At 34.8% G+C, this 26,013-nt stretch overlaps 1 protein-coding gene across 1 annotated transcript in view; it reads left to right on the forward strand.

Annotated features, from left to right (window-relative positions):
- Positions 1 to 22,142, forward strand: part of LOC118264253 (trypsin delta-like) — a 40,363-nt gene extending 18,221 nt beyond the window's left edge. The window contains exons 7-8 of the mRNA XM_035576744.2: positions 20,732 to 20,928; positions 21,704 to 22,142. Coding sequence (XP_035432637.2) covers positions 20,732 to 20,928; positions 21,704 to 22,142 — 636 coding nt within the window. The remainder of the gene's footprint in view (positions 1 to 20,731; positions 20,929 to 21,703) is intronic.
- Positions 22,143 to 26,013: the final 3,871 nt, after the last annotated feature.

Below are 26,013 nucleotides of genomic sequence, written 5' to 3' on the forward strand. Positions count from 1 at the left end.
CAAATTTTTGCTCTCATACCAACTTTAGCACGGAAATAACGAACAGGACAAAAATAGAATTATTCAATTTAATGCAACGTTCGGAAGTTGTGCGCGTACTACCATTGTGCTCATTTATTTTTATTTACGCGCTAGCCACCATTCCTGGCTTACCTCGGGTGTTAAGCCCTAACTTCCCCGGTTTCCCGGTGAATTAATATTTTTTTTTATTTTACACAAATCTGGTCCCGACTATAACGAACATAACAAAATGTTTTTTTTTTGGGTTTTAATCCGGTGCAGGTTATTTGGTGTGTTTTACAACGATTGTATTGTGGTCTTTGATATTTATAACTAAAAAATAAAAACATTTATATAAAACAAAATATATTTTGTTAGTCTGTTTGCGATTTTGACAACAACAGACCCGGCAACGTTATCTATTTTAGGAAATAATTACAATACCTACTTAGTCTCAGGAAAGACACAAATATTAATAAACCAATTGAAATATTAACCCTATACCGGAATATGAACGAAAATGATACAGTAAATAATGAATTTAAGTTACCATAGCCTGACAAAGCTGAACTGAAAATCAAATCATTTATGTTAATAACGTACTTGACATTTAATTAAAACAATGTCAAAACAGCCATCATGTCTGGGCCAATCGTAACATTTCGAAAATGTTGTCGATAATAATTAACAAAATGTTAAACGCTTTAGGAATAAAACGTATGTCTGTTACCCTTCACATTTCATTCTCGTGACAGGAACATACAGTGATTGTTAGTTAAACGAAAACATTATTCAACGCTGAAAATAGTGGAATAATACTATTCTGAACTCAAGCCAATTTGAGTTTTAATGCGAAGGTGACATAATAGAATGTTGGATTACCTGACATTCTATATTTGCCGATGAAACGACGTCAACAGCCGTGCTCATAGCTCGGGTTTCTGTTAACGCTCTTACCGTGATTGGATGTCCGATTTCTCGCGATTAGATTGGGGAGGCGGGTGGACCCATAGAGCCTACAGTCCTACACAGATCATCTTGTCCACAGGCATCCTGAGATGTCGTCTGATTCAGTCTTAAGGTTTAAACTACAACAGACAAAGAATAAAGAGGTATTCCACATTGGGCTCCCGTTTAAATGACACCGATGATGTTCCACATTGGGCACCCATAGGTATTTTTCGTGGGTGCCATTTGTGGAATGTTTTTAATTTTATATTTTATTCCACATATGGCACCTGCGCATAAGTAAATACTAGTGTTGGGAAGATTACGTTTTAGCACCTACCTATAGCATAGAGCAGTTGCGTGTTTTTAAGTACCAGGGTATCATAAACCCGCATTTTAGGGCAATCCTAATGGAAAGTAATTACTTATCACCTTTTTTTCTGTTTCAAATATTACTACTCATTGAAAGTTAATCTTTTAAATGTTGAGTTCTGTTTACTACATCTTACCGGTACGGATGTGCATTCAAAAATATCTTTACAAAGTAGTTCTTATTAAAAGTAACTTGGAAAGTTAAGTAAGATCTATGTTCTTCTTTGCATTAACAGCTCTACAGAGAAAGTTTGTAAATATTTTATGCATATTAATTTCTACTAATTAAGTTGTAAGTTTCATAAAATGGACAAGGTATTACACCTGTCTCTTGCGTGCCAGTTACAGCTGCGACAAATCAATCAACGAGGTTGTTAAAATTTTTCCTCTTTTAAGGTTTTAGACAGTCTTCCCACAAAGTCAAATAGAAACTGAAATGTTTTTATAAATTAAACGAATTCGGTCAGAGTTTAATTATCTGAAACCATACTAAGAAAGCTAAATGTAACGTATAAAAGAAATATACCAACTAATTTAATATTACGTAAAGAAACAAGGTGAATGTAACAAATAGAAAAATTGCTTTACATTTGTGTTGGAATAAGACACACAGTTCATTATTATGAGAAAAATAACATCCGAAGAAAATATATGCATGAACGAGTCTGAAGAAAGAAGAAATTAAAGTTATTAGATACATGCATAGTGCATTCAAGTTTCCTTTAGTTTGCTCGAAGAGAAATTTTCCAATATCAGTTTTACATGGAAAAGTACATGTTCAAGCTGTCCTACTTACCTGATCTAAGCAGACGTATTAGCGACAAACTTTGAATTTAAATTCAAATGTTCCGTTTGTTAGCAACTCTTGCTGGAAACTTGGATCGGCAAACTTATGGGTCCAGCGATAACCAGAAAAGGAGATTTAAGCGATCAAAATCACTGTGAGTTTGCTAGGAATATTCGTATTACGTTGTAAGTGAGTAAATAAATCCAAACTAACCGAAAGAACTCAAAATTGAAAATGTTTAAATATATTCCAAACATGTCATGTAATTTTGTGTAGGTACCTAACATATATATTTACCCACACACACATACTTTCTAAGAAATACTGCCACGACATTATTTCTTTGAAAAATATGTTCCTCTCATATTTTCAAACAGCCAGTGTGCTCACGTCTTGAATTTCTTGTTTAGCTAACGACTTTTTCGCATAAAAGTTACAGTGTAAACCAGAGCTCAGATGTTAGTTACATAAAGTGCATTCGCGGTTGCGCTTATGACATAGAAACTCATTGCACGCGAATGGTGGCGCGTGCAACAGCCTGTACCTCGATATTATCTGTGTAAACCAGAAATAAAAAAGCAACGTCACGCCTTTTATCCCCGAAGGGGTAGGCAGAGGTGCTCATTACGACACGTAATGCCGCTATACAATGTACCCCTCTTTTCGCCATTTGTGTTATAAGTAATGTAATAGGGGTGAGTCTATTGCCATATACTGGACACAATTTCAGACTCCGTGCTACTACTGAGAAATTTTCGAAAAACTGAAAACCCCAGTAATACTTTGCCCGACCCGGGAATCGAACCCGAGACCCCTTGTCGCACTCGCACTTGCAACCACTCGACCAACGAGGCAGTCTCTAAACCAGAAATGTGACAGGATTTTTACTATTATGTTAGTCAACCACAGCCCACAACGCGTATATCTTCACAATCACATTCAACTGTAATTTTTCCCGCATTTTTTGTGATGACGCAGCGACAAAGAAAATGGCGTCGATTGACACGTATTCTTGACGTTAACAGATGACAGTTATTATGGCATTATCGCCAGTCCTGCGGTATTAATGACCGATCATTCTCATGCCCTTACCATTGCCTTGTTATGTAAATGGCTACGCATTCAAAAAAGATTGATGCTTCGATTCAGATATTATATACGCATCAAATAAAAAAAGGCTTATTACAAGGTGTAAAGTTTTATATTTGGTTGTGTGGTCAGTGAACTATTGACACGTGTTATTTAATCAAAGTGAAACATAGAAAATCAAAGTTATGTACTTATTGTACATTATTATGAACTGAAACTCTGTAGAACCAAGTAGTTGTTTTATACAGTTGAGGCTTAAATAAGGTCATAGGGTTGTAACTTTTTGTAGAGAGTAGGTAATTGTATTCGATGTCTTCCATTGCTTTGTGCGCTTTAAAATCCTTTTCCTATTTTGTTATGCGAAATGAAACAATAACATGAAAGTTAAAAATGATTAAAACTCTCTTGCTTTTTACAGAAGAATGAACATTTCGTTCTTCATGTTAGAAACTTGATTTATAAGCGAACTGTATGCATTGTTTGTCTCTACACATTGTTTGAATATTTTAATTACACAAAGTTTAGTTTCTGTATTTTCACAGTAATATTGACAAAGCGCGACTGATTTGTTACAAACCCTTTGTGTTCATTTTCAGATTTCGGATCCTATATTAGTTCTATGTTACATTTCTGTGTATAAAAAAGAACGATTCTAAAACTTTGAATTTTTCGCTGGTAGTACATCAGCGAAAAGTTCTGTAAGAAAACCAGCCAACGTTTAATTTGTTTTAAACTTGATAAAATCTTTATTTAATATCAAAGTTCATCTTTGTCATTATAACACATTATCCCGAGACTTCTTGTTATTATAATGAAATTATTATTCTATACGATGAAAAGTCCAAGTTGGTGGCACCAAGGAAAATCAGATTAAAGCTGTCTTCATACTCCTGGGTCCCAGGAGCATGAAGTTTTAACCTTATCTGTTACAATAATGTTATATAACTTTACTGAGACGGATAGTCTTATATGGTAATGTCTTCTATGGAGTTTGCTTACCTTACAAAAGGTGTCTTAAACCACCGTCTAAACTAATTGTCTTGTTTGAGTTTCTTCAATGTTTAGTAATAACTTTATAAGGTAATCATTTATCTTTTACTGGAATGTTGAAACGAATAGAATATTGACAAATAGTATGGTAATTGTTTTATATACATCATCATCTGTGTATGTTCCCAATTACAATAGGCACTGATACAAGCTGTTTGTATAATTGTTTATTTTTATAAAAAGTTTAAAAAATATTATTCCACGTTTAAAAAATATCAAACGAAAATTTTGTTGTCATTTCATAAGCCACACTGTCCATTAAGTTACTACTTTAATATCAAAAAATATTGAAACGAAATCAGCCCATACGGCAGACTACCAACATGAAAATGTCAGTAAGTCGGGCTTTTAGCGGCTGACAAACGGTCCGATGCAGCTGACATTGGACGGTGCGGCTCAGAAACCGGTGTTCTGCCATTGACAGCCCACAACCGACATATCTACAGGCCATCAGGCTGATATCGGAACAGCGCCGAAAACTGGCAGCCTTTTAAGGAACATACTAACGGGACTTGTCTTTTAGACTGCACTTAAGATTTTGGAAAATGTGCAGAGTGCAGATTTTATATGTGTGTGTAAAGTTTGTGTCGAGTTGACGTTTGAGGTGAGGTAATGAAAAATATTACGTGAATATTGTTCGCTCCAAGGAAGTTGCTATTAATGCTCAAGGCTTAGGAACAAAATGTATTGAGTATTACATTTACTCGGAATGTAAACGAGTTGTAAACAAAGTCGTTTCAAATTCTCGGCCATATTGGTCCGACATAGATATTTTGCTGCCTTGGGCTATGTTTATTTGTAAAATATTATTTATTATAATGCATTTTTCTAATTTCTTCAAACAAAGTAGGTGCCTATAGGATCCTACACACTGTATTTGTGCGTAAACAATTGTATTAATAATTATTCTGAAGTCACTTTGTAATATTTGTCTTTAAAACATAATGCATTTATGTATGAAGGTACATTTTCAGTTGTTTTGCAGAAATGCTACCACATATTTTTTGAGGGGGGGAAATCATTCAATGACTTCTCCCGCCTTGGGCGAGGCGAGAGGGGGTGTTAGTCTCTTACTTACTAAAAACCACCCCGTTCCTACACCTGCTTTGCGAGCCGGAGCCCCGGTAAACCCACTAGTCCGTAGCTCCGGATCAATCCTAACATATTTTTGTTTTATATATCGAACAAATTTGAACATGAGAGGTATTTTATAAATACTAAACGTTATAATCGTACAACCCTTCAAACAAGATTTAATTTTCAATCATGTAACACCCATAGTTATAGCTCAGCACTCAAACAGCTTAAAGGCTGTTTCGATAGAAATTTACTTTATTGATATACATTATAAGTTTTACTATTAATATATGCTCAGCTGAACGGAATTTCGGAGCAACAACAGCTAGGTACTAAAGGAACACAGGTTAACGCACGCGCATTATGCAAGTTGTGATAGTCAACAAGCACTAAAGTGGGGGATTATTTCGGCAACCCTTGCCATGCTCGTGGAGTCTACGATGATATACAGACTGGCTTGTATGTATATAGGTATGTTCGATATTGTTTATGCATCTATGGCTGGGTATATTTGCGTGGACGAATGAATTTAGTGGTGTGCGTTAACCATGAGTAAAGACGTCAACAGAAGTACATCGTGTAATTGTATTACGTTTTAGATTATTTAGGATGTAAAAGTTTAGTTGCAAATCATGAGCTAATAATCAGGTTCTAGGGAAGGTATACCTACTTAAATAAAAACCTACTTAAATAGAAATATAAAATAATACCAAAAGATATGTCATTGTATCTATTGAACAATTACTTAAAGAAAGTCGGTATGAAAGTGTTGTTACACGGCCGCCTTGTTAATAGGTACTTAATGCAATTCTACTGCGACACTGACCATCCGAAACATCATTTTTTTTTTTTTTGGTAAATCTGAAATCGTTGTAAATAGTAGACAATATAGGGACACCTCTCCATTTCTATGTTAGAACTCGCACTGTAATCATATTAATGTCCAAATGTACTTAATTAACAATAAATTAATTTGATCTACGAATTCTACGCTCAGGATTAGGATTATGTGGATGTCTGTACAGGATTTGACGTTAATTATTACGTTTGGGTCATACCATTGGAAACCGCACGTTATTGGATATGGTATGACAATGCTCAGGTTACGTAGATGCAGTGAAATTAACAGTAGTCTTTGTACTAACGTAGATATATATGTAGACAGGTAGGAGTTTATGTAATACACTACTGATATTGACTTTGTCTTTATCGATTTGATTAGTTAAAACCGTTGTCATCACTAGATGATCTATATATTAATACGTGATGCAAAAACTTTGTACCCTTTTTTACGAAAATTGCGCGGACGTAGGATCATAAAATTTGGTATACTTATAATTTATGTGTAGGAGAAGTGCAGAACGCTAATATTTTTCAAAAATAATGCTTATAAAGTACATTAAATCAATAAATAAAACATTACACACACTACCATGCATAGTATCGTATTTGACAAAACGTCAAAATTGACAGAAATTGCGATGATATTCTCACGTCTCATATGAAAAGAGTTTCTCATTGAAGGAGGTTTGGTTATTCATGATGCGTCGAAATATATTAATTTGAATTTTACAAAACTAATAGCAATTCGTTAAATAAAAATTATCCTTAAACGTATGTTAAGTGGTATTGTAAATTAAATCGTATATGGTCGAATTTCGACCACTAGGCGATCACTAGTCTAAATAAATAGTAGTATTCTTGAATCTCATGGCTTTGTTACTGAGTTGGAGTATTTAATATATTTTAGAAATACTCTTTTATATACAGAAGACTGTAAAATCATGAGCGTACTCGGAACAATGCATCTGTAACATAGCCTATCTCAATTTTGTGGTATATTAGATTACATCTACCATAACGCACATGTCATGTCAGATACACAAAGCTACGTAAAATAACTAGCTGAAGTTACAGGAATTCAACTATATTCTGGCACATGTTCTCGTATCAAATAATATTCTGGCTATTGCAGGCTCTGTATCATCGCTCTGTGATTTCAAAAGCGCATCGCCGTCATACGTTTTGAATGTCATTCTGTGTGACAAATTTTATTGGATCTTTCAGCGACTTTTCTTATATCTGAAAGGGAAATCTTTTCCCCGTCGTTTCGTTGTTGAAGCATTTTCTACGCATAAACTACTATGAATTTATTTTCCAACGTAATGGTCTGCTTGCTCGTTGTGTTACTGGACATTTTCTGTCGACGCCATACTCGGGCGCCCCTGCATGGCCGGCCTTTGAGAGCAGACACTCTTAGCTGTTAGTACCTATACGTCGAAATTTCTAACGGAAAAAATTCTAACAGGAAAAAATGACACGATCAAACCTCAGGAATCTCGGGGCGATTGGTGATCCTGCGGAATTTCAAATGAATTTTCAAATTCAGTTATTTTTAAATCTGCATGTTTTCAAGGGGTCTCGGGTTCGATTCCCGAGTTTGGCGAAATATTACTGGGCTTATTCGGCTTTTCGAAAAATTTTCAATAGTAGCACGGAGTCTGGGAATATGCCCGGCATATGGCGTAGGACTTACAACATACATTGTGAAAAGTGCGTGTACATTGTACAGTGGCATTAGGTACGTGCTACAATCTGCACCTCTGCCTCCCCTTCGGGCAAAAAAGGCGTGTCGATATACATATAATATAAAAAGCGACACTCAGATTTTCATCGTCTCTTTTACAAGATCTTATTATTCACAGATTTCTAGACTCAATATTAGTATCTGTTGATTTAAAATTATCATAGACTACGATCGGAATAAATTCGTTGAACTTCAAGCATTTCGTTCCTTTATTTTATCTGAAAAGAAAATGTTCTGAGCATTAATAGGTTTCGATCGTAGCATTTTACTTATGCTCTAATAAATTTAAACGCGTATTTCAGTGGTTTCAGAGTACAGAAAGACACGACTATTGCACGACACGTGAACATCACGCATGAATTAGAATTAAGTATACACCTACCTGTATAGAGGTAGGTACACACCTACATTTCCAAGTTCTAGAGATTTTCCTCTAAAATGGAGCACAGTGCTGTTTTATGGCGTTCACAAAGAATGTCTTACAAAAATATAAACAGAAGAAAAATATTTCCGAAAAACAAAATAAATCTTGATATCGCAATTCAGTCGCAAAACGGTGAAGCACAGACAAATGAAAACGTTTCAATCAATCAAATTAATCTCAATCAAGAAAATATATCTCTGTAAACAGTTGTTATTTCGCCTTAAATATTGCCAAAGAAGTACCGTACAGAACAAGATAAATTAAACACTTGTTTAATTTTGCATGCAAGCTCATATACTTCTCTGAGCAAATGTATGAAGTTTGTCACAGTTGCATGTCAACTAATATACACAGGTAAGTACATTTCATATTGTTGGGTTATATACACAGTCAAGTAGTCGGTCAGGTAGGTTAGGTAAACTTGTATGCACTAAAACAAAATCCTATGACTTAACGTCATGATATTTCAAATAAAGACAGTTTCAGGAAATTGAATTAGTTCGCAAACTGGATTATATTTGACTAAAGCCGGTACACGTTGCTTAACTTCGTACGTAGGTAGTAGGTACTCAGTTTTATTTAACTTCTGAATAGCGAAACAGTACAATATATTAAAACAAGTCAGTAGGAGAAGTTCTTTCACGGATTCGACGTTGGATTTGAATTCGATTGCTTATTTACTGTAGTTCTATATTTATTTAAAGGGATAAACTTCATATTTTTAACAAAACAAATAAAACTTCTTATGAAGATAAATTATGATTCCTAATTATTGACATATTGTTACTAATCATACTTTTTTATAAGTGTAAAAAAGCACACCTGATGATAAGTGGTTACCGTGGCCTATGAAAACGCAAAAGGAGGCAAAATCTCTCCTTAGACTTAAGTGCTCGATACTACGTTTATGTATAGGAATAAAAAGAGATAACAAAACTTTTATTCGTGTCACACGTCATGTGAAGCGCCATTGCATTAGCTCTAGTTTGCGTTTTGTCGTCGTCACGTCCAAAGGAGAGAAAATTCAGTTGAGAATAACTACCACATCTGCATGTGGTTTCACCGTATGGCTTCTCCTTAATTTAGTGCATTCTACTGCACAACCCACCAAAATAATTCTAGTTTGTTGTAAAAAAGGAAAATAGTTTTTGCCTCGCTTTACTGGTGGTCGACAGATAATTTACATCAACAGCCTATAAGTGCCCACTGCGCTCAATGCGGGTTGGCGAACTTATAATTAAAAATTATCCCAGGTTTCCCTTATGATGTTTTCCTTCACTGTTTACCAGAGTCAGTGATGTTTAAAATCTTAGAAAGTATGTATAACTCGAAAAAAGTCCCATTGGTACCTACTTGCCGTTGCTAGGTTTCGAACCCGCACTCGCATGCGTGAGAAGCGGGCGTCCAGCCCACTATGGCATTACATCAATAATTAAACAAAAAATAAAACTATAAGAAGTAAACTATCATTCAGTTAACTGAATGATTTCTATCAAACATTACACGAAGACTGGAATTGTACTACTACAATTCCAAAATTTCGTTGTAAAACAATAAGATGTTACAAGATCAGTACGTTTGTTGTTTCGTAGAGGAAGTCAATACATGTTACATGTTTGTGCCCCGGACTCGCATCGACTGGGATTGACAGAGTCTACATTTAGAGAGCCGCTTCCGGACAAATCGTCGAGAAAGCAATATTATTTAAAATGAACATTTACCTTAGCATACCGTGTTTACTTTAACGTTTCTATTATGTATACGAAGTCTGGAGATCATCTTTCGAGATTTACAATTGAAAAGTCTTAAAGCCGAGACGGCAAGAATTGTGATATGTTAGTGTACCTAAATATAGAAGTATATGGTGGGTCATACAAAAGCCAGTCTGAGCTTAAAGATCAGAAGTTTGAAGTATGGATCTATTTGAAGTACACCCCGGACTCGCGTCGAATGAAATGTTTTTTTTTATCATATATAAAGTCTAGTGAATATATGGAAATCTGCAAAATAAGAGCAAAATGTTCACTAATACTATACAAATACTTAATGTAATTCGAATGGCATAGCTTCATAATTCTTCAGTATCTTAATAAAACGTTAGTTATCCTGAGTAATTTAATCCATTTACTTATCGGATTACATTTAAACAAATAATCTCTTGAAATACTTCATCATAAATCTATTCAGTTATTCAAATTCATATTTTTAACGGTTCCTTCTTTTTTGAACTGGAATGTAAACTGACACTTTTTGTGCAATTCGCCCCTATTCAATGGTCGTACCAAGCACTTAAGGGGATTTCGGGATCATAAAAACTGTAGTAGTATGGCGTCGCATAAACCACGTTTTAAATGTCTTCGTTTATATCAGTTCAAAGAGAGAAAGAATAAATTATTTTTCGCGTACTCTAGTGGGTTTTCCGAATCCTAAAATCTTTGGTAAGAGGATTTCATTTTAACTCTGATTAAAATATTTTAACGTAAGCCTCGTAAGGATTACTTTTGTTTTACTCGATTTTAATGGAGAATAAATGCTATTTTTGTACAAATTACGTATTACTGTCATAATTATGTTCACTTTTGCTTCTTCCACGTTGATGCGTCTTTTCACCCACATTTACGGCCTTTGTGGGTTTGTGACGTATAGAGCTCTCACCTTCGTACACATTTAACTCTTAACATAGTTATAAAATTTAACCTTGTGCAGAAATGAGGACTACATACTTCCATATTGTACTTGTAGTTTTATTGCGTTGCCTACTTGAAGTGACAAGACGGAAAATCTTTAAAAATAACTTGGGTTTAAAAGATCCGCGTTTCGCACATTTTCCCCTGTTTATTCTAACTCTGTTTGTACTAGAAAAAGAATGTGAACAATATAGTAATTAATAGTCCTGCAAGACAGAGACGCAAGATGATTCTGTTGTACGGATATCCATTTTTGGTGAAAAATTCCTTCAATAGTTCAGTAACTTTAGTTGGCCTGTAAAAACACTTGCGGAGCCTTTTGCCAGTGGCGTTGGGTCCAATTTCCTCAGTTCGTAGCAGGATGCAATAAACGTCGCCAGTTCACCAGATTCTAAGACACAAATTGCGACATTAATGTCTGACATTAATTTCCGCCATTCGCTGTGCAGAGTGGTTCTCATGAAATCATCTGGTTGTAAACGACATTTGTGTGCAGACACTAGATACTGGCTTTACTTTACTTCTAAGTTACGACATGATGAGGAAAAGTAGTTTTAACTCGGTAACAAAGTTTCAAACGAAGGCGCTCATGATTAAGTTACATAGGATCAGACGTTCATCGGTGTTCATCGCAGCTGAGATTGATCGGATAGGAGCTTTGTTAGGTTCCAAAATTCCTTCAAGCCAGAGAACATGCAAATCAGTCAGTTCTACTGGTTGAACAAACATGCCAATCTTGTAACTAAACAAGAATGCCGTTTCAGCATGACTGTGTTGCTGAGCGTCTGCTCTCTGCTCTCAGTACCTACAAGACAGTAGCATTTGTTCCACATGGAAGACTATGATCAATATCAACATACTAAAAAATATTATATGATTGTTGACTTGGTTATTCCAGTGATTTTCATGAAATCTGATTTATAGTTATACTTAATGAAATATAAAACGTACGAAAAATAAACGTTTAAAACCCTACAGCTTTTTTAATTTCATTGAAATTTAATCAAACAAAACTGGTAAAATATCGGAATAATCTGATATGGCCGGCGCGATGCAGAAAATGGTGGATTACTACAACATATTTTTCAGAAAATAGGTAGGTTCAAGCGGTGTATTGTGTAGTCATATTTTTGGAAAATAGTTCGGCAGCACAATTATGTCGGTTGCACGACTATGGAAAATGCTGGTTATTTTAATTGACGATCATATTACGTTTGTATGAATTCGGAAGCCCGGAAAAGAAAATGGAGGATTTATTAAATATTGTAAATTCAGTAGTATAGCGGGTATGCATCCGTGACTTTATCCTCTCGAACCTTTTATTATTTATTGGATATCTCCTGGAATATTACTATTGAATATTGAGATCTTACCGTACTACGAACCGAAACAACCTTTGTTCGTCGTTCGTTGATTCCAATTTAAAACATTGCATGTGTTATGGTAATTCCCGACCTCGCTTCCAGAAGGTGGGTTTTGTGATGCACTGGATATATGCCATGCCTTGATGATGATGTTATATCATTAATATCCTTTTCAGACTTCGAATTTCTCTGTCATACTATGTTCCTTGAAATCCCTTGTTCTAGATTTTGGCAATAAAATTAATATTAAATGTAAACCATGTTATTCAGTGACTAAAACTAAACAAACAAGCTATAACACGTTCCTTCACTGGCCGTTCACACAAAATCTGTACGTAAACAACTACTATAGGTGTTCTACTTGCCCAAGTTTCGAACACAGGTGGTTGTTTAGCAAGCAAAGACGATCTCACACGAGAAGCACCTTGCTCGTTAAAGCACACAGCAGGAGATTGCAACATGAAATTAATAATTAATTTTCCATGTGAGCGACAGCTGACAAATTCCTATTTTGTTGACACCGTTGTTAGTAAGTGTGAAATATGGAATATAGTAGTCTTGAAGGTAGGTTACTCCTTTTATATAATCCATTTATTTTTATATATCAATGATCTGTACTGTAATAATAAATACAGGTTTACGACGTAGGTACAATTAGTGTGGTTTCGTTTGAACTAAAAATATTTGCTTCTGAATACACAGAATTAATGCCGTTTTGCAAACGAACTGCATTTTCCAACTAACCAAACAAAAATATATCTCTAAGCTCAAAGCACAAAACGGGTCTGCCAATTTGGCTAATTCCTGTGGTGAAAAATGCAGATCGCCGTCTATCACGCCAGTTAGTTCGAAATAGTCAGTTATCCTAACAGCGTCTGTATTTGATTGCATAGATTTCCATTTCCATTTCACTAGTGGTTTTAAATCCCTCTAAAGCAGCGGTCGGTAAAGCGCAGTGCGAATGTTTTGTAAATCTTACCACACAGGATTGGTAACACACACTTTTAATCCTGTAATCCTCATGAGAGCAAAGCTTTGGGCGCAGTTAATAAGTTATGTTTATCAAAATTTATTTTTTAATTGTGAATTAAAAAAAATGCTTCTCGTCTCACTGATTAGTGTGAGAGCCATTCTACGAATTGCAACTACAAATATGACTGCTAACATAGAAAAAATTGCCTCCGTAATGCTCCTCCGTAATCCTCCATAATTTTCTTTTTTTTTTTAAGTCAGTGACTTGTTAGTTTTTATTTCTATTATTCGGTGTTTTTAAAGCCGAATTAAATTCCGTATGTATTTTCAATTTGAAAGCATTTTCATTATTCTCTATAGGTTATGACCAATTGCATTTAGGTGTAGGGTTAACATTTCAAGTAAGGCCTAGTTTATTTTGACACCTTGTGGCCCTTCCCTGCCTAAAGGTTGACAACCGCTACTCTAAAGGCATACCTACCGTATGGAAATGAAATATTTCACAATTTTTGCACTTTGCGTTGCTGCTCTCAGATGGATTTACGTTTCATCGGGTTGTTTTTATACATCTGTGCTAGCTTCATGGCAAACAAACTTGCCAGCTTCGCTTGTCCCAGCTTAGACTCTCTATGTTTCCAACAGAACACCCATAATCCAGCAGTGACTGTCATTGGGTGTTAATGTTGTTTTGTAGTTTATTGATACTTATTTAATGAGTATCTATCTCGCTAAAACTCGAGAACAGCATGACCGATTTTGTATTTCGTTCTTGAATTATTTGTGGATGTCCCGGAAGGATAAAAGCCTAAAAGGTGAAAATAAAAAATGTTTGAGGCGAGTACGAAGTTTGACACATATAAAAGTTTCGCAAAGGCACAAAACAATGCTATATTCAAGTACTTAGTCTACAAAACGCGGGACTATTTAATTATGAACGGACAAAAAACAGATTTCTGTTTAAACGCTCTATTTTTCTAGTACCGAAACTGTAATTGCTTTTATGTTCCCGTTCGTAACTAAGTGCTTGTAACTCAATTAAAGTCCCCATCTAGAAATACATCAATAGTTGTTTAATTTATAAACGAAGTCAGACGCATTGATATACCTTAAACTTTAATTGCGCCGATATGAACTTAGAGTAGGTAGATTTTATCATATCACCGTGTTTATTATTTGTATCATTAAACGCTAACTTTTGCTAGCAGTTTCGACAGCGTTTTCGTGAGATTAAAAGTCTTATCACCTAAGTCAGCTCATACCCTGTCTGTATACCAAATTTCATCAAAATGTCATCAGTAGTTTCAACGTGATTAACAGACAAACATCCAAACATTCTAACTATATTAGGGTAAAATCTAGACTTCGTTATTCTATTATAATGTCATAAATATCCCATAATTCTTAATCTAATTTTATTGCTAAATATGCAACGCCACGCCTTCTTATCCCCGAAGGGGTAGGCAGAGGTGCTCATTACGACACGTAATGTTACTAAATATGAAATAGTTATTTTTTTAATTTATTTTACCCAATCATTACAAAGCTCCTACCCTGTTTTTTACTTATTTAAACTGTCACGTTTTATTAATAATTGATGCAAATAAATCCGCGTTGATTAGCGTGTTATCTAATTAGGGGCCCTGATTAAGGTATAGCCGCGATTTAGTGCCAGGTCATCACTTAGTTAGTAAGTTTAGTCCATCTATGATTTTAATAAGCGTTTTTTTTATTATTTCGAGAATTTAAGCGGTTTCTAGATTATAGATAGTGAGTTCTTGGTTCTATAGTGTATAGGGTATAATGTGTCTTTTTTTGTGTTTAAATTGAACCGCATAAAGTGCTCAAAAGTATGCTTGTCTTAAATAATGAAAAAGATCTGGTGACCGTAGGTATATTGCTGTTAAGACTGTAAAATTCTAGAAATTTTGTCAAACGTAGTTTTATATCTATAATATTAGTCTTAAAACTTAGTATCAACCGGTGGACATTTTAGTAAAACTAAAAATAAACAGTACTTCAGAACTAACATCATAACAACAAAAATTGTTTGAAAATAACACAGATAGTTTACAAGCAGAAATCGAGAACAGGCTAATACATAAAATCAGGTTAGTGACGTTGAATATTACGTACGCGTAACTAAAGTAAGTAGCGGAAGCTAATAATTAATGTAGCGAGCCGGCTGTAATACAGTTTGGTATCTAACTTCCTATTTTAACTTAATGTTAAAAGTGGTTTAATGCAGACCTTAACTGAGTAACGGACGTCCTTGTTATCTACTGGAAAACTAACGTTCAGCATAGGAACCCATCAAGCCTATTAATACAGAAAACCGACGTGAAACAACGCTTGCGTCGTGTGAGTGAGGTTACCGGAGGCCCAATTACCAATCTACAACACAGTAGTATAGTTTCACAGCTTAACTATTATATCTTCGTAGCATAGCTACAATGATACATAGCACATCTCTGGTGGAAAGGCACCCTAAACCGAGACTCAGGCAAACAAATTAAAATAAATTAAACAACCGAAATACAGAATGTTGGTGAAGTAATTAGCATTGAAAATACATTATTTTAATAATGTGCGCCTACAGCAGTGTACTGCGTAAATTGTATCAAAAGTATTGAATAATAATATTATTTCAATTAACAACAGCACTTTGAGCAACATCATTATTGGTATTATTAGTGTATAAATTGAATCGTGCGGTCACAGTTGCACTACTCTTATGCCGCAGTACTACATAATATAAAATATTTTAAACGAGTATTTAAAATGTATGACCGTAAGAGTTTCGGAATCACGTCACCGCATTGATATCATGTTTGCCAACCGATAATTGCCAAAGCTATTTTAAAACCAAAATTCTGTTTTGTGTTAACTTTGATCCTTGTTTATTTATTTCTGGTGAACCCACACATGGGCGCTACCCAGCGATTGCAATTATCGAAAAGCAAGTATAGGTATGTATGAGTAACGATCATTTCGTTTTTAACATGCTCACAACCGCTAACCGCTTCCCGTAATTTCCCTCTGACGTTTAATCGATAAATACCGTCAAAGGCCTTTTAACATTATTGCTTTGTTTTGTAATAACTTCCCAAAATAAGCTTAAAGGTCTCAGCACACATATGGGATCGGAAAGGGATCGTAACCGTAACGCCTTTCGCCTCGCTGTCAACCAGGCGTCAACCTACCGTATGCACGTAACGAAAGCGTATCAGCAGCGCCTGTACGTCAACTCGGCTACGGCTAGGCGACACCGACTAGACTAACACGATAGTTAGTCGGTACGGAGAGACGTAAGCGCGGGGACGGAGAAACGTAAGCGCGGGGACGATGAGCCGTAAGCGCGGGAATTCAAGTTCGGAGCCTGTTCCGAGGCGAGGCGATTACGTTATTATTCCGATTAGTGTGCGTTGCAGTAGGGAGTTTAATACAAACCATTCTGAACGGCTCGAGGCGATACGGTGACGATCCCTTTCCGATCCCATATGTGTGCTGAGACCCTTAATGGCGTCTTCGAATTGACATATCTACAGGAGAGGTTTAACAAAAACATTAACAATTTTACATTTTGGAAAAAATATACCGCTATATTTTTATGTGGCATCCATTCGTTAGTCATATTATTAAGTTTTTAAATAACACTTTAACATAATTAATAAACCAAAAACTGATCTAAAAAGTTTCATAATTAAATTTTGTTTCTATAAACAGTGATACGTAATTAAAATTCACCTGTCGTGCTAATCTGAAGCTGTTTCAGTTGCTGTCTAACTTTTTTGATACTATCACGTTGAGGCCTGCTCCACCTACCCTCGACTGTACTCTGAGTATTTTTAGGTATCTGCCTGGCAACCAGAATCATCGGGCTGCCTGGCTAACTTCGTTTTCAGTAGTAATTGAATGATTTATTTGGGATATATTTGGGATTTTCATACTGATCTTTTACTATGAATAATGTGATGACTGATATCAATTGTTATTTGATTTAAAAAAACCTAAATGAAATATGGAATGTGTAGGTGCTAACATTGCATGAAAAATTTATATGAAGCAAGTATTTTTTTGAGGGGGAAAATCATCCAATGACTTCTCTCGCCTTGGACGCGGCGAGAGGGAGTGTCAGACTCTTACTGACTAAAAACCACCCCGTTCCTACTCCTGCTTTTTGATCCGGAGCCCCGGTAAACACGCCAGGTAGTCCGGATCAATATGAAGCAAGCTGGATATTGTTTTATCCTTTCAGTGAATACGTGAAAATATTAAAATCAAATTATAATGAAGAGAATAAATGAGGCTTCACATTAAAGATTATTAATTACTACGGCTTTAAATTATTTACAGCTAAAGATGAAAACATTGAAGTTTAATTACATTTAAAAATTGCATGCTTTTACGATCTACTTGCGGTTTCAGGAAAATGAGTATACGTTGCAAAGAGGGGAAAATGGTTGAAAACCCAGAAAATATTTTCAAAATCTCAAGGAATTTTCTCATAGAGTCTCATAGTGCTAGTTGTTATTTCATTTGATGTAGTTTATGACACTTTATCACAATTATATTCGAATAAAAATTGTGGTACCCAATTATCAAATAATTTATTCAAGCTTACTATTAATGATTTAAAAATCAGACAACAAATATTTAAATATTTAGGCACTATGTCATTCCAAAAGGCGTACAACCATTTGATAATAACTACAATAGCTTTCCCAAACATACTATATGCTTTATTTAGTAATCAATATTTCTTTATACCGTGAGCTTGGTATAAAAATATCCGGAACAAAAGGACGTGACCGACAATTTTCCATTCGCTATCTGAATCTGACCTCAAGAATATATCTTAAACTTTACTATGAAAAAGAAAAACGCATATAAAACCGACAAAGTAAATAAATCAAAGGGAAATCGGCTTACTACACATATATGTATACGGGCGGTCCATTTAAGTATTGCACGGGACCTACCTTTAACTTTCACGGTTAGTATATGTATATTATATGTACGATACGTAGATTGTTGCCTTTTTCATATACGTCTATAATTCGAATAATGACGCACGTTCACAACAATAGAATTATACAATTTACAATGCATTTATTTGGAACTTACTGGTGATCCATTTTTATGTATTTTCATTAGATTATTATTTATTTTAAAAGCATAAAGGTATATTATTATCTATGAATAACTTTTTCTTTCCATAATTAATAATGTTTTCATCTCGTTGCGCCGAAGAAGCCCGTGGGGTAAAATTGTATTTATTTTTAACAACAAAAATGAGGAATTTTCGTGAAAGATATTTTTGTTGTAAGCGGTGAAATTATTTTGTGAAGTTAAGCCCATTGTTCGGTCGGATATCAGGGGTTACTGGGTTTTAATTACCCGAATTTATTATCTCCAGTTATTTAGAGATAGTCAGCAATTGTGTTGATGTACGTATTTAGGTATTAGAGGGATATTTTTATATGAAAAATTTCGTGTTTTTGTTCCTTGTCTTTTTTGAGGAGTTTATCATTAATGCTATGTAATAAAGAATTGCTAGTGTAACGGTTAATGAGAAGTTTGACTGAAGGCCTATTGCAATGACTGACTATAAGTGTTTTGTATATATTTTTCCTATTTGTATTATTCGTTAACAAGTTAAGTGATTTGAGTAACAGTAAATGTGACTTTGTATATAATACGTATGTATGTATTTGGTGACATTACAATTAAATCGGAAAATAAAAACACAGTTGTTCTTATTGATTACAATTGCAAAAAAATAGAATAAACATTTTTTCAATCTAGTGGAGATTAACATTGTATATCTATCGTATTCAAACTACGTTGCGCAATTGCTAGTTGCATTCTTTGAATACAAAGCTTTGTAAAAGGTGTGCAATTGCATTATATTTGCCCACCATGCTCGTCAGATATTGTAGTCCCTTTTGCGGTGCAGCGTAGAAATGTCCATACCTATACAGTTTACGGCTGATCGATGTTCGTGTGTCCAGCCAGTAGTATGTGTGTCCCTCTCACATGAAGTAACTCAATGTACCTCCCAACTCTTTGTAACACAAATACTGGAAATTCATTTTACTTGTTTCCTTTAATTCATTCGTTATATTGTTTGTTTACGCGATTTTTTTGTTTGTTACCAAAAGATATTTTAAATGGCGGTGTTGGTTGGCCATTTGGCCGCTACCTACAATGCGATTGTTTTTTAATTAAAATTGAAGACTAGAGCTCAACGCCATAGTTGGCGGTTACTGATATTTTAATTATTTTTGTTTGCCTTTCGATTACTATTGTAGGAATAGCATAGAAATAATAAAAGGAAATGTCTTACAATAACAGACTGTTCTAAAAAAATACAGATGTATTTTGTAAATTATGTTTGTATATTGGTAGAAAAACACCTAAAAGAAAGTATTTCTTTGACTAACTGTTATATAAATTAATAATATTTTAGGTAAAAGCTTGATGTTGGTTTAATAAGGTGGATCAATTTATCAGGAAGGAATCAGGAAAAATGTAATGATGGTTTATTGAGGAATCTTTGTTAAAATTTAATGCGCTTGTACATGAGTCGGAGTCGACATCAGGGAAGTTGTAAGGTAGCAAGGCGGACCAATTAAAGAGGATTAAAAGAATGGAAGAAACCTTACACGGTGAAACTAAAAAAGAGACAACATTTTAGGGCCGTTGTGCCATTTTTTTCGGAGTCGCAATGGTTAAATTTAGGTATGTCTCCATCTTGCAATCTCGTCTCGTCGCCAGTTACGTTTGTACAAAATATCCCTTTTAAATCTGTATATCTACACAATGTTACTTATAAAGATACTAGCCACTTCCGCGCGGTTTCACCCGTTCTGCTCGGCTCCTATTGATCATAGTGTGATGTTTTATAGCCTATAGCCTTCCTCGATAAATGGACTATCCAACACAAAAGAATTATTCAAATCGGACCAGTAGTTTCGGAGATTAGCGCGTTCAAACAAACAAACAAACAAACTCTTCAGCTTTATAATATTAGTATAGATAGTATAGATTTAAACTGCCATCCAAGCATAAGATAATGTAGGAAAAGTTTTTATTATTTTTACAGATTTTCTTGCAGATATTGTGTACATTGCCTTGCCATTTACAACCCTACATTTGAGGCGGCATAGTTTCAGTGATTTTTCAATTTTCGTAGTTTCCATTAGCAGCATGGAGTATGAAATCGTACATATGCGGCCTTTGGCACCAGTCTCATCTCGTGTAGCAGGGGATTAATAACATTCTGACAGAATAGAAACTACAATATTTCCGCACTAGCCCACACCTTTCGCGAATTGAATTTTTTCATTGGATTTTCTTTTCGTTTGACTGCAGAACGGTGTTATATTGAAGGCGGGAATGTTTTGCGCTGGTCCATCTCGTCAGAAACAAGAAGTGGTGCCGTGTATGGCTGTGCCGGGAGCTCCGATGGTGGTGAATGGGCATCTGGCTGGCATCCTCTCATGGGGCTACGGCTGCGGCTACAACTACGACCTGCCCTTAGTCTACACCAGCACTCGACACTTTCAACCGTGAGAAAACTGTTTTTAGTATTTTCCTGTCTGCTCTGATACATTACGTGTGAGGTTTAACAAATAAAAACTGAAGTCGACATTGTAATCAAATTGCCATTAATAGCATGAAATTTCTACTTGTTGAGTATTTAGCCGAAGAGAACTGCACATTATTACAATCATTAACCTATGAAGCTAAATATAGAGCAATTCCCCTGTATCACTTCTACATATAATGTTTTGTTAATTAAAATAGCTGCCTATTTCTATATAAATACATACAATTACCATAATGGGCCATTTATAATTTATAAACAAATAAATTGCATGCGACTATCGGCTCTATTGACTTCCGGACAGACAGGAACCTGAATTGAATTAACGGATTTACTAAAGTCGAAACTGCTAGTGACAGTTGATCTCGATATATGTCTACAGGACTGGATTTATTATCCACCTAGAATTGATCAATTGACGAGTCGTATCGATGCGTAGGTAAGTTGGAAAGCGAAAGAAACACATATTACATTACATAAGACACATATTACATTGTTACTAATAAATCATATCATATATAGGTAATCCTATCGTTATAGATGATCTATTATAATAGTTCATTAGCCTATGGCTAAATGCTGTATTAACTAAGAACTCCTGAATTATCTTTGTACATTACTTTGAGTTATTTAAATCGAAGCACGACTTCTTATAAGCAACTAAAATGTGTGGAAACGCACTGTTTAGGATACACAGAGCCAAGATGTTTTCTTACAATTATAACTTTTATTTCCAGATGGTTAATCCACAACATTCCGATACTACGCCGAATTTCTTCAAATAACCTGACGTTTCTATTTGAAGGTAAACGAGCGTATATATTGTCAAAATGGCTAATGTTGACCAGGGTTGTGTCTCCTACACCTTTTCAAATACCTAGGAAGCCTATGGAGGTCAAGCCACTGGACAAAGTGCTCGCCACGCTGAGAGGACGTGTGTACGACATTAGGGACTATATGTACGGTGGCATTCATCACAAATACAAGAAAAGACTATACGACAAGTTGAGATCAAACATGTATAGAAAAAAGACCACGCTTGCGAATTTCACGTATAATCCGCAAGGACCAATTCTTGACCCGGATTTTACAATGACCGAGAATACTAAAGTTACTGGGATTTTAAACGTAGGTGACAATGGTACTGACTCTGAATATGATGACTATATTCCGTAGTTTGTAATTAAAATGTAGTTGAGTCATGCTAACGAGTTTCACTTACTCTTGTATTAGATTTTTTTCTTAGCATATTAGAAACTTTATAATTTTAATACATATGGTTTTTTGGTGAGTTGGACATTCTTAGTAATAAACCTCAAGGATAGACGATGGGAGAGGTGGATTGGGCCTCCGGTTTACTCACTCGCACGGTGAAGCACAAGGCTAGCCAGCGCCAGCCAACGCAACTGGCGTGACACAGCTGTCACTGTGAAGTCGTATCTGGTTGAGCCGCCCCATTCGTAGCAGAGTACATGTGGCTCTCTAGATTTATTTTTTACATCTAGGTACTATACACGGTGTAACAAAAAGGGGTGTATAGATACATATCAAGTTCACAGTTTCTTGATAAAATGGGTTTTTTAAACTCATGTTTTCATGAAATGAAATTGAAAGTGACCCCCCGTAGTGTTGTAACACGTTTGTTGTTATTGATTTAAAATAAAAAACCATGCGACACCAAGTATTTGGTACCAATTTTTTTAACGTATTTTAAGCTGAAACTTTGTGTAGAGATTCTATTCAACCTGTATTCTTCAGTGCTTTTTGATGTATATGGGTATTTTGTTACACGCTGTATAAAGCAATATGATGTACATATTATTTAAATTAAACAACTACGGTAATGTTATCGTACAACCGCAACACGCCAGTCGAAAAACTAGGAAATCAAAAGAAAATATTTGGGAAACTATGAATATAGACATAGTGTAGGGTTCCGAATACTATTTAAAAACTATTTTCAATGAAAATAGTAAGGAAATTTTTCTTACATTATGCATGAAACTTATTTCGTAATGTAAATAAATTCAGCATTATCTAGACAAAAGATGTTTACTAGAAACTATTTTACTTAACAACAAAGAGAGAATTATTTACCGCCATTAGAACCGACCAAGTGAAGGATTAAATACCGCGGGATAATTTCAGTGCGGAAACGGTAAATTTGAGACCAGTTCAAAACTCGACCGTTGTTCGGAACAAAAGTCTACTGAACACAGAGGTGGTAAAAATGCATTTGTGATGCAAAAATATTGTTTCACCTCATTAGTATAGCTACGAATGCAAGTATGGGTACGAGGAGATTTGCAACCCTCCAACCCTCCATGTAATTCTTGAATCCATCACTAAGCTAAACTAAGGTCATCACCATCTTGGCAGAGTTTGGAATTACAGATAATAGCTAATAAATATTTGTGTTTGCAAATGCAAATCGACCATTTTTTACCATTATCGTTGTATTCGTATCAATGAAAACTTCAAGTTTTAAAAGAAAGAAAAAAAATCCCTAAGAATACAATACTTAATAAAAAAAGAAATATCACAAAAAATTATACTTTTTATTCTTTATCGGCAGATATGTTTAATGTAACACTCAATTTAAGCCATTTGTATTGAAAGTTACATTACCACTAAATATACCTATCAAACTAATGATTTTCCCTGTATCCTGGATCAACCCTTATTTTCTAAAGTGCATACCAAATAACTTAAATAGTTTTTTAAAGTTTTAAACAGCTGTATCTAGTCTTCAAAAGTATCTAAACTGTGATCCTATTAGATGAGGCTTAAGAACAACGCATATAGTGTAAAGTGGTGAACATGTAAATACACACTCAGCATACGTCTTTAGGGAATAAGTAAATACTAGAAAATTGATCATAAGCAATGGGAAACTAGGCTAAGCTTTACTTGTACATTGAACGTTAAATCTCTTGGAAATATTAGTTTTCAAGTCGTAGAATACGCATATTTCCAGAACTTCTTAGAAATAATGGTTTCTACAAGGATTTCATATTTTTCATATTTCAATTTAATATTTTACATAAACATCGCTGTTGGCGTTCTTGAAACGATAAGCAGCTTATGTTTATTTTTTTATTAGTTGCTTTGTAATGATAAGCGAGTCTTTTGTTTTCTGTTCGAGGTGAGCCGATTGCTGGAAACGATTCACTAATCTAAAAGAGGTCACAAAGGTATATGACACGGGTTGTTTCTGAGACCATACATCAGACCGAGTGTAAAGTTCTCTGCATAAAAAGGGTTTGCCATAGTCTTCATGCCTTACAGGCGGGATGAAGTTCCGACCACAGACCGGCAATGGATCCTTAATACTACAACTCCACTGTTCTTTTATAATATGACGATTATAATTAAAAAAAGTAATTAATAATCATAATTATATCTTATTATGTTAATGAGTATATAACTGCAATAAATTGTTTAGTTAAACTTTTCATCTTACATTAGTTCTTGCTTGCAGTAATAATACAGAAAATATAACGTTTCTGTCACATTAAACGTTTGAGTAAACAATGTAAATCCTACTATACTGTAAACCAACCAAACGACAAACCATAATACATTCCGAATTTTCAACGATAGCGACGTTCATGCAAAACTAGCTTTTATTGATGCGATTACCAAAACTAAAGCTCGTGGAATGAACCAGTCCAAGTTTTCGTAAAATCTCTTTATGTAACGTCCACAGGAACCACTTTGGTCCATATTCAACCCGACGTTTTATTTGGACTTAAAGTCTCGTTGGCTTGTCTGCTCTTTTGACGACAAATATATTTGCATCTGTTCCCCTAAATTGGAAACGGAGCTGGTAAACTGACGTGAATACACCATTTAAAGTGGACGAGTTCTCAGACGTAAACATAGAGTATGTTCAGTTAATCCTAAGTGCACCTTTCTTATTTGCTACAATCATTGTTTTTTATTGGTTTGCTATAGCAAACAAGGATTACTTGATGAGCTGATTAATCTATACGTTGCCAGACACAACTCACATGGTATAACTTAACGCAAGCGTTGTTTCACGTCGGTTTTCTTTGAGGTCGTGGTCGTGGTGTGATTTCATTCGTGTCGAAGCATGGCTCTCTTACGTTTGACTCCTGTCTCATTTCATACATAGTATAATATGAAACATTTGATACAGGTTTTAATATTGAAGTATTTGTTTGTTTATCAAAACAAGTTTGTTGTCTCAAGTGTTTATTTCTCGATATCAAAATAATACATTTTAAATGAAAAAATATTTATTGAGCACTGCACAGATTTTATTTTGACTATAAAGTTATCAGAGCAGCTTGTAGGGACAACATACTTACAACGGTGACATTTTATATGAGGGCAGCAGCACCTTCTGATAAATCTGACTTCTTTAATCTTTTCTTTTAACTTTGAATTTATCTTTATACTTAGTTAACAAAATACTTAATCGTAAAACTTTGTGGAATAACAAGTTTTTTTTTTGTTAAAGTTAGCTTACTCAAGCGTAAAAATGGTGCAATGAAATGAGTGCGACTGGGAAGACAGCTCAAAATACGTTTAGCAAGTACTTAATAATTTAAATACGGTACTTAAATGGTAAACACTGTTTTGAGTTATTAATTATGAGTTCCTTTTCCATAGAAGGCATTTATTTCCCACTCTGAATAGAGTGCGTTGCCAAACTATTTGTACAAATGCACGATTAAATCGTCCTTAATTATGGAACTGTGGTTTAGTATCCATTGGAATTTTAATGAAAATTATCCGGTCTGCTGCAATATTAAATAAACATAGTTGAATGGTCATCAAGTACTATTGGTATAGCAATAATCCATAGGTGTTTTGAATTTGAATGTGGTATAGGTATTCTGTGGTAAACGGATAGTTTAGCAAACCAGTGTAGAACTACTATTTTGGATTCACCCAAAATATCCCTGCACGGGTTACGGATGAAATTTGTCGATCGCGTTAGCATTTATCCTATTACCAATATCAATTTATATGGTGAATTGTGCTTCTATATTTGCAAACTAATTGATGCCCGCGGCTT

Source organism: Spodoptera frugiperda, chromosome 25, assembly GCF_023101765.2.
Source record: "Spodoptera frugiperda isolate SF20-4 chromosome 25, AGI-APGP_CSIRO_Sfru_2.0, whole genome shotgun sequence".
Classification (NCBI taxonomy): Eukaryota; Metazoa; Arthropoda; class Insecta; order Lepidoptera; family Noctuidae; genus Spodoptera; species Spodoptera frugiperda.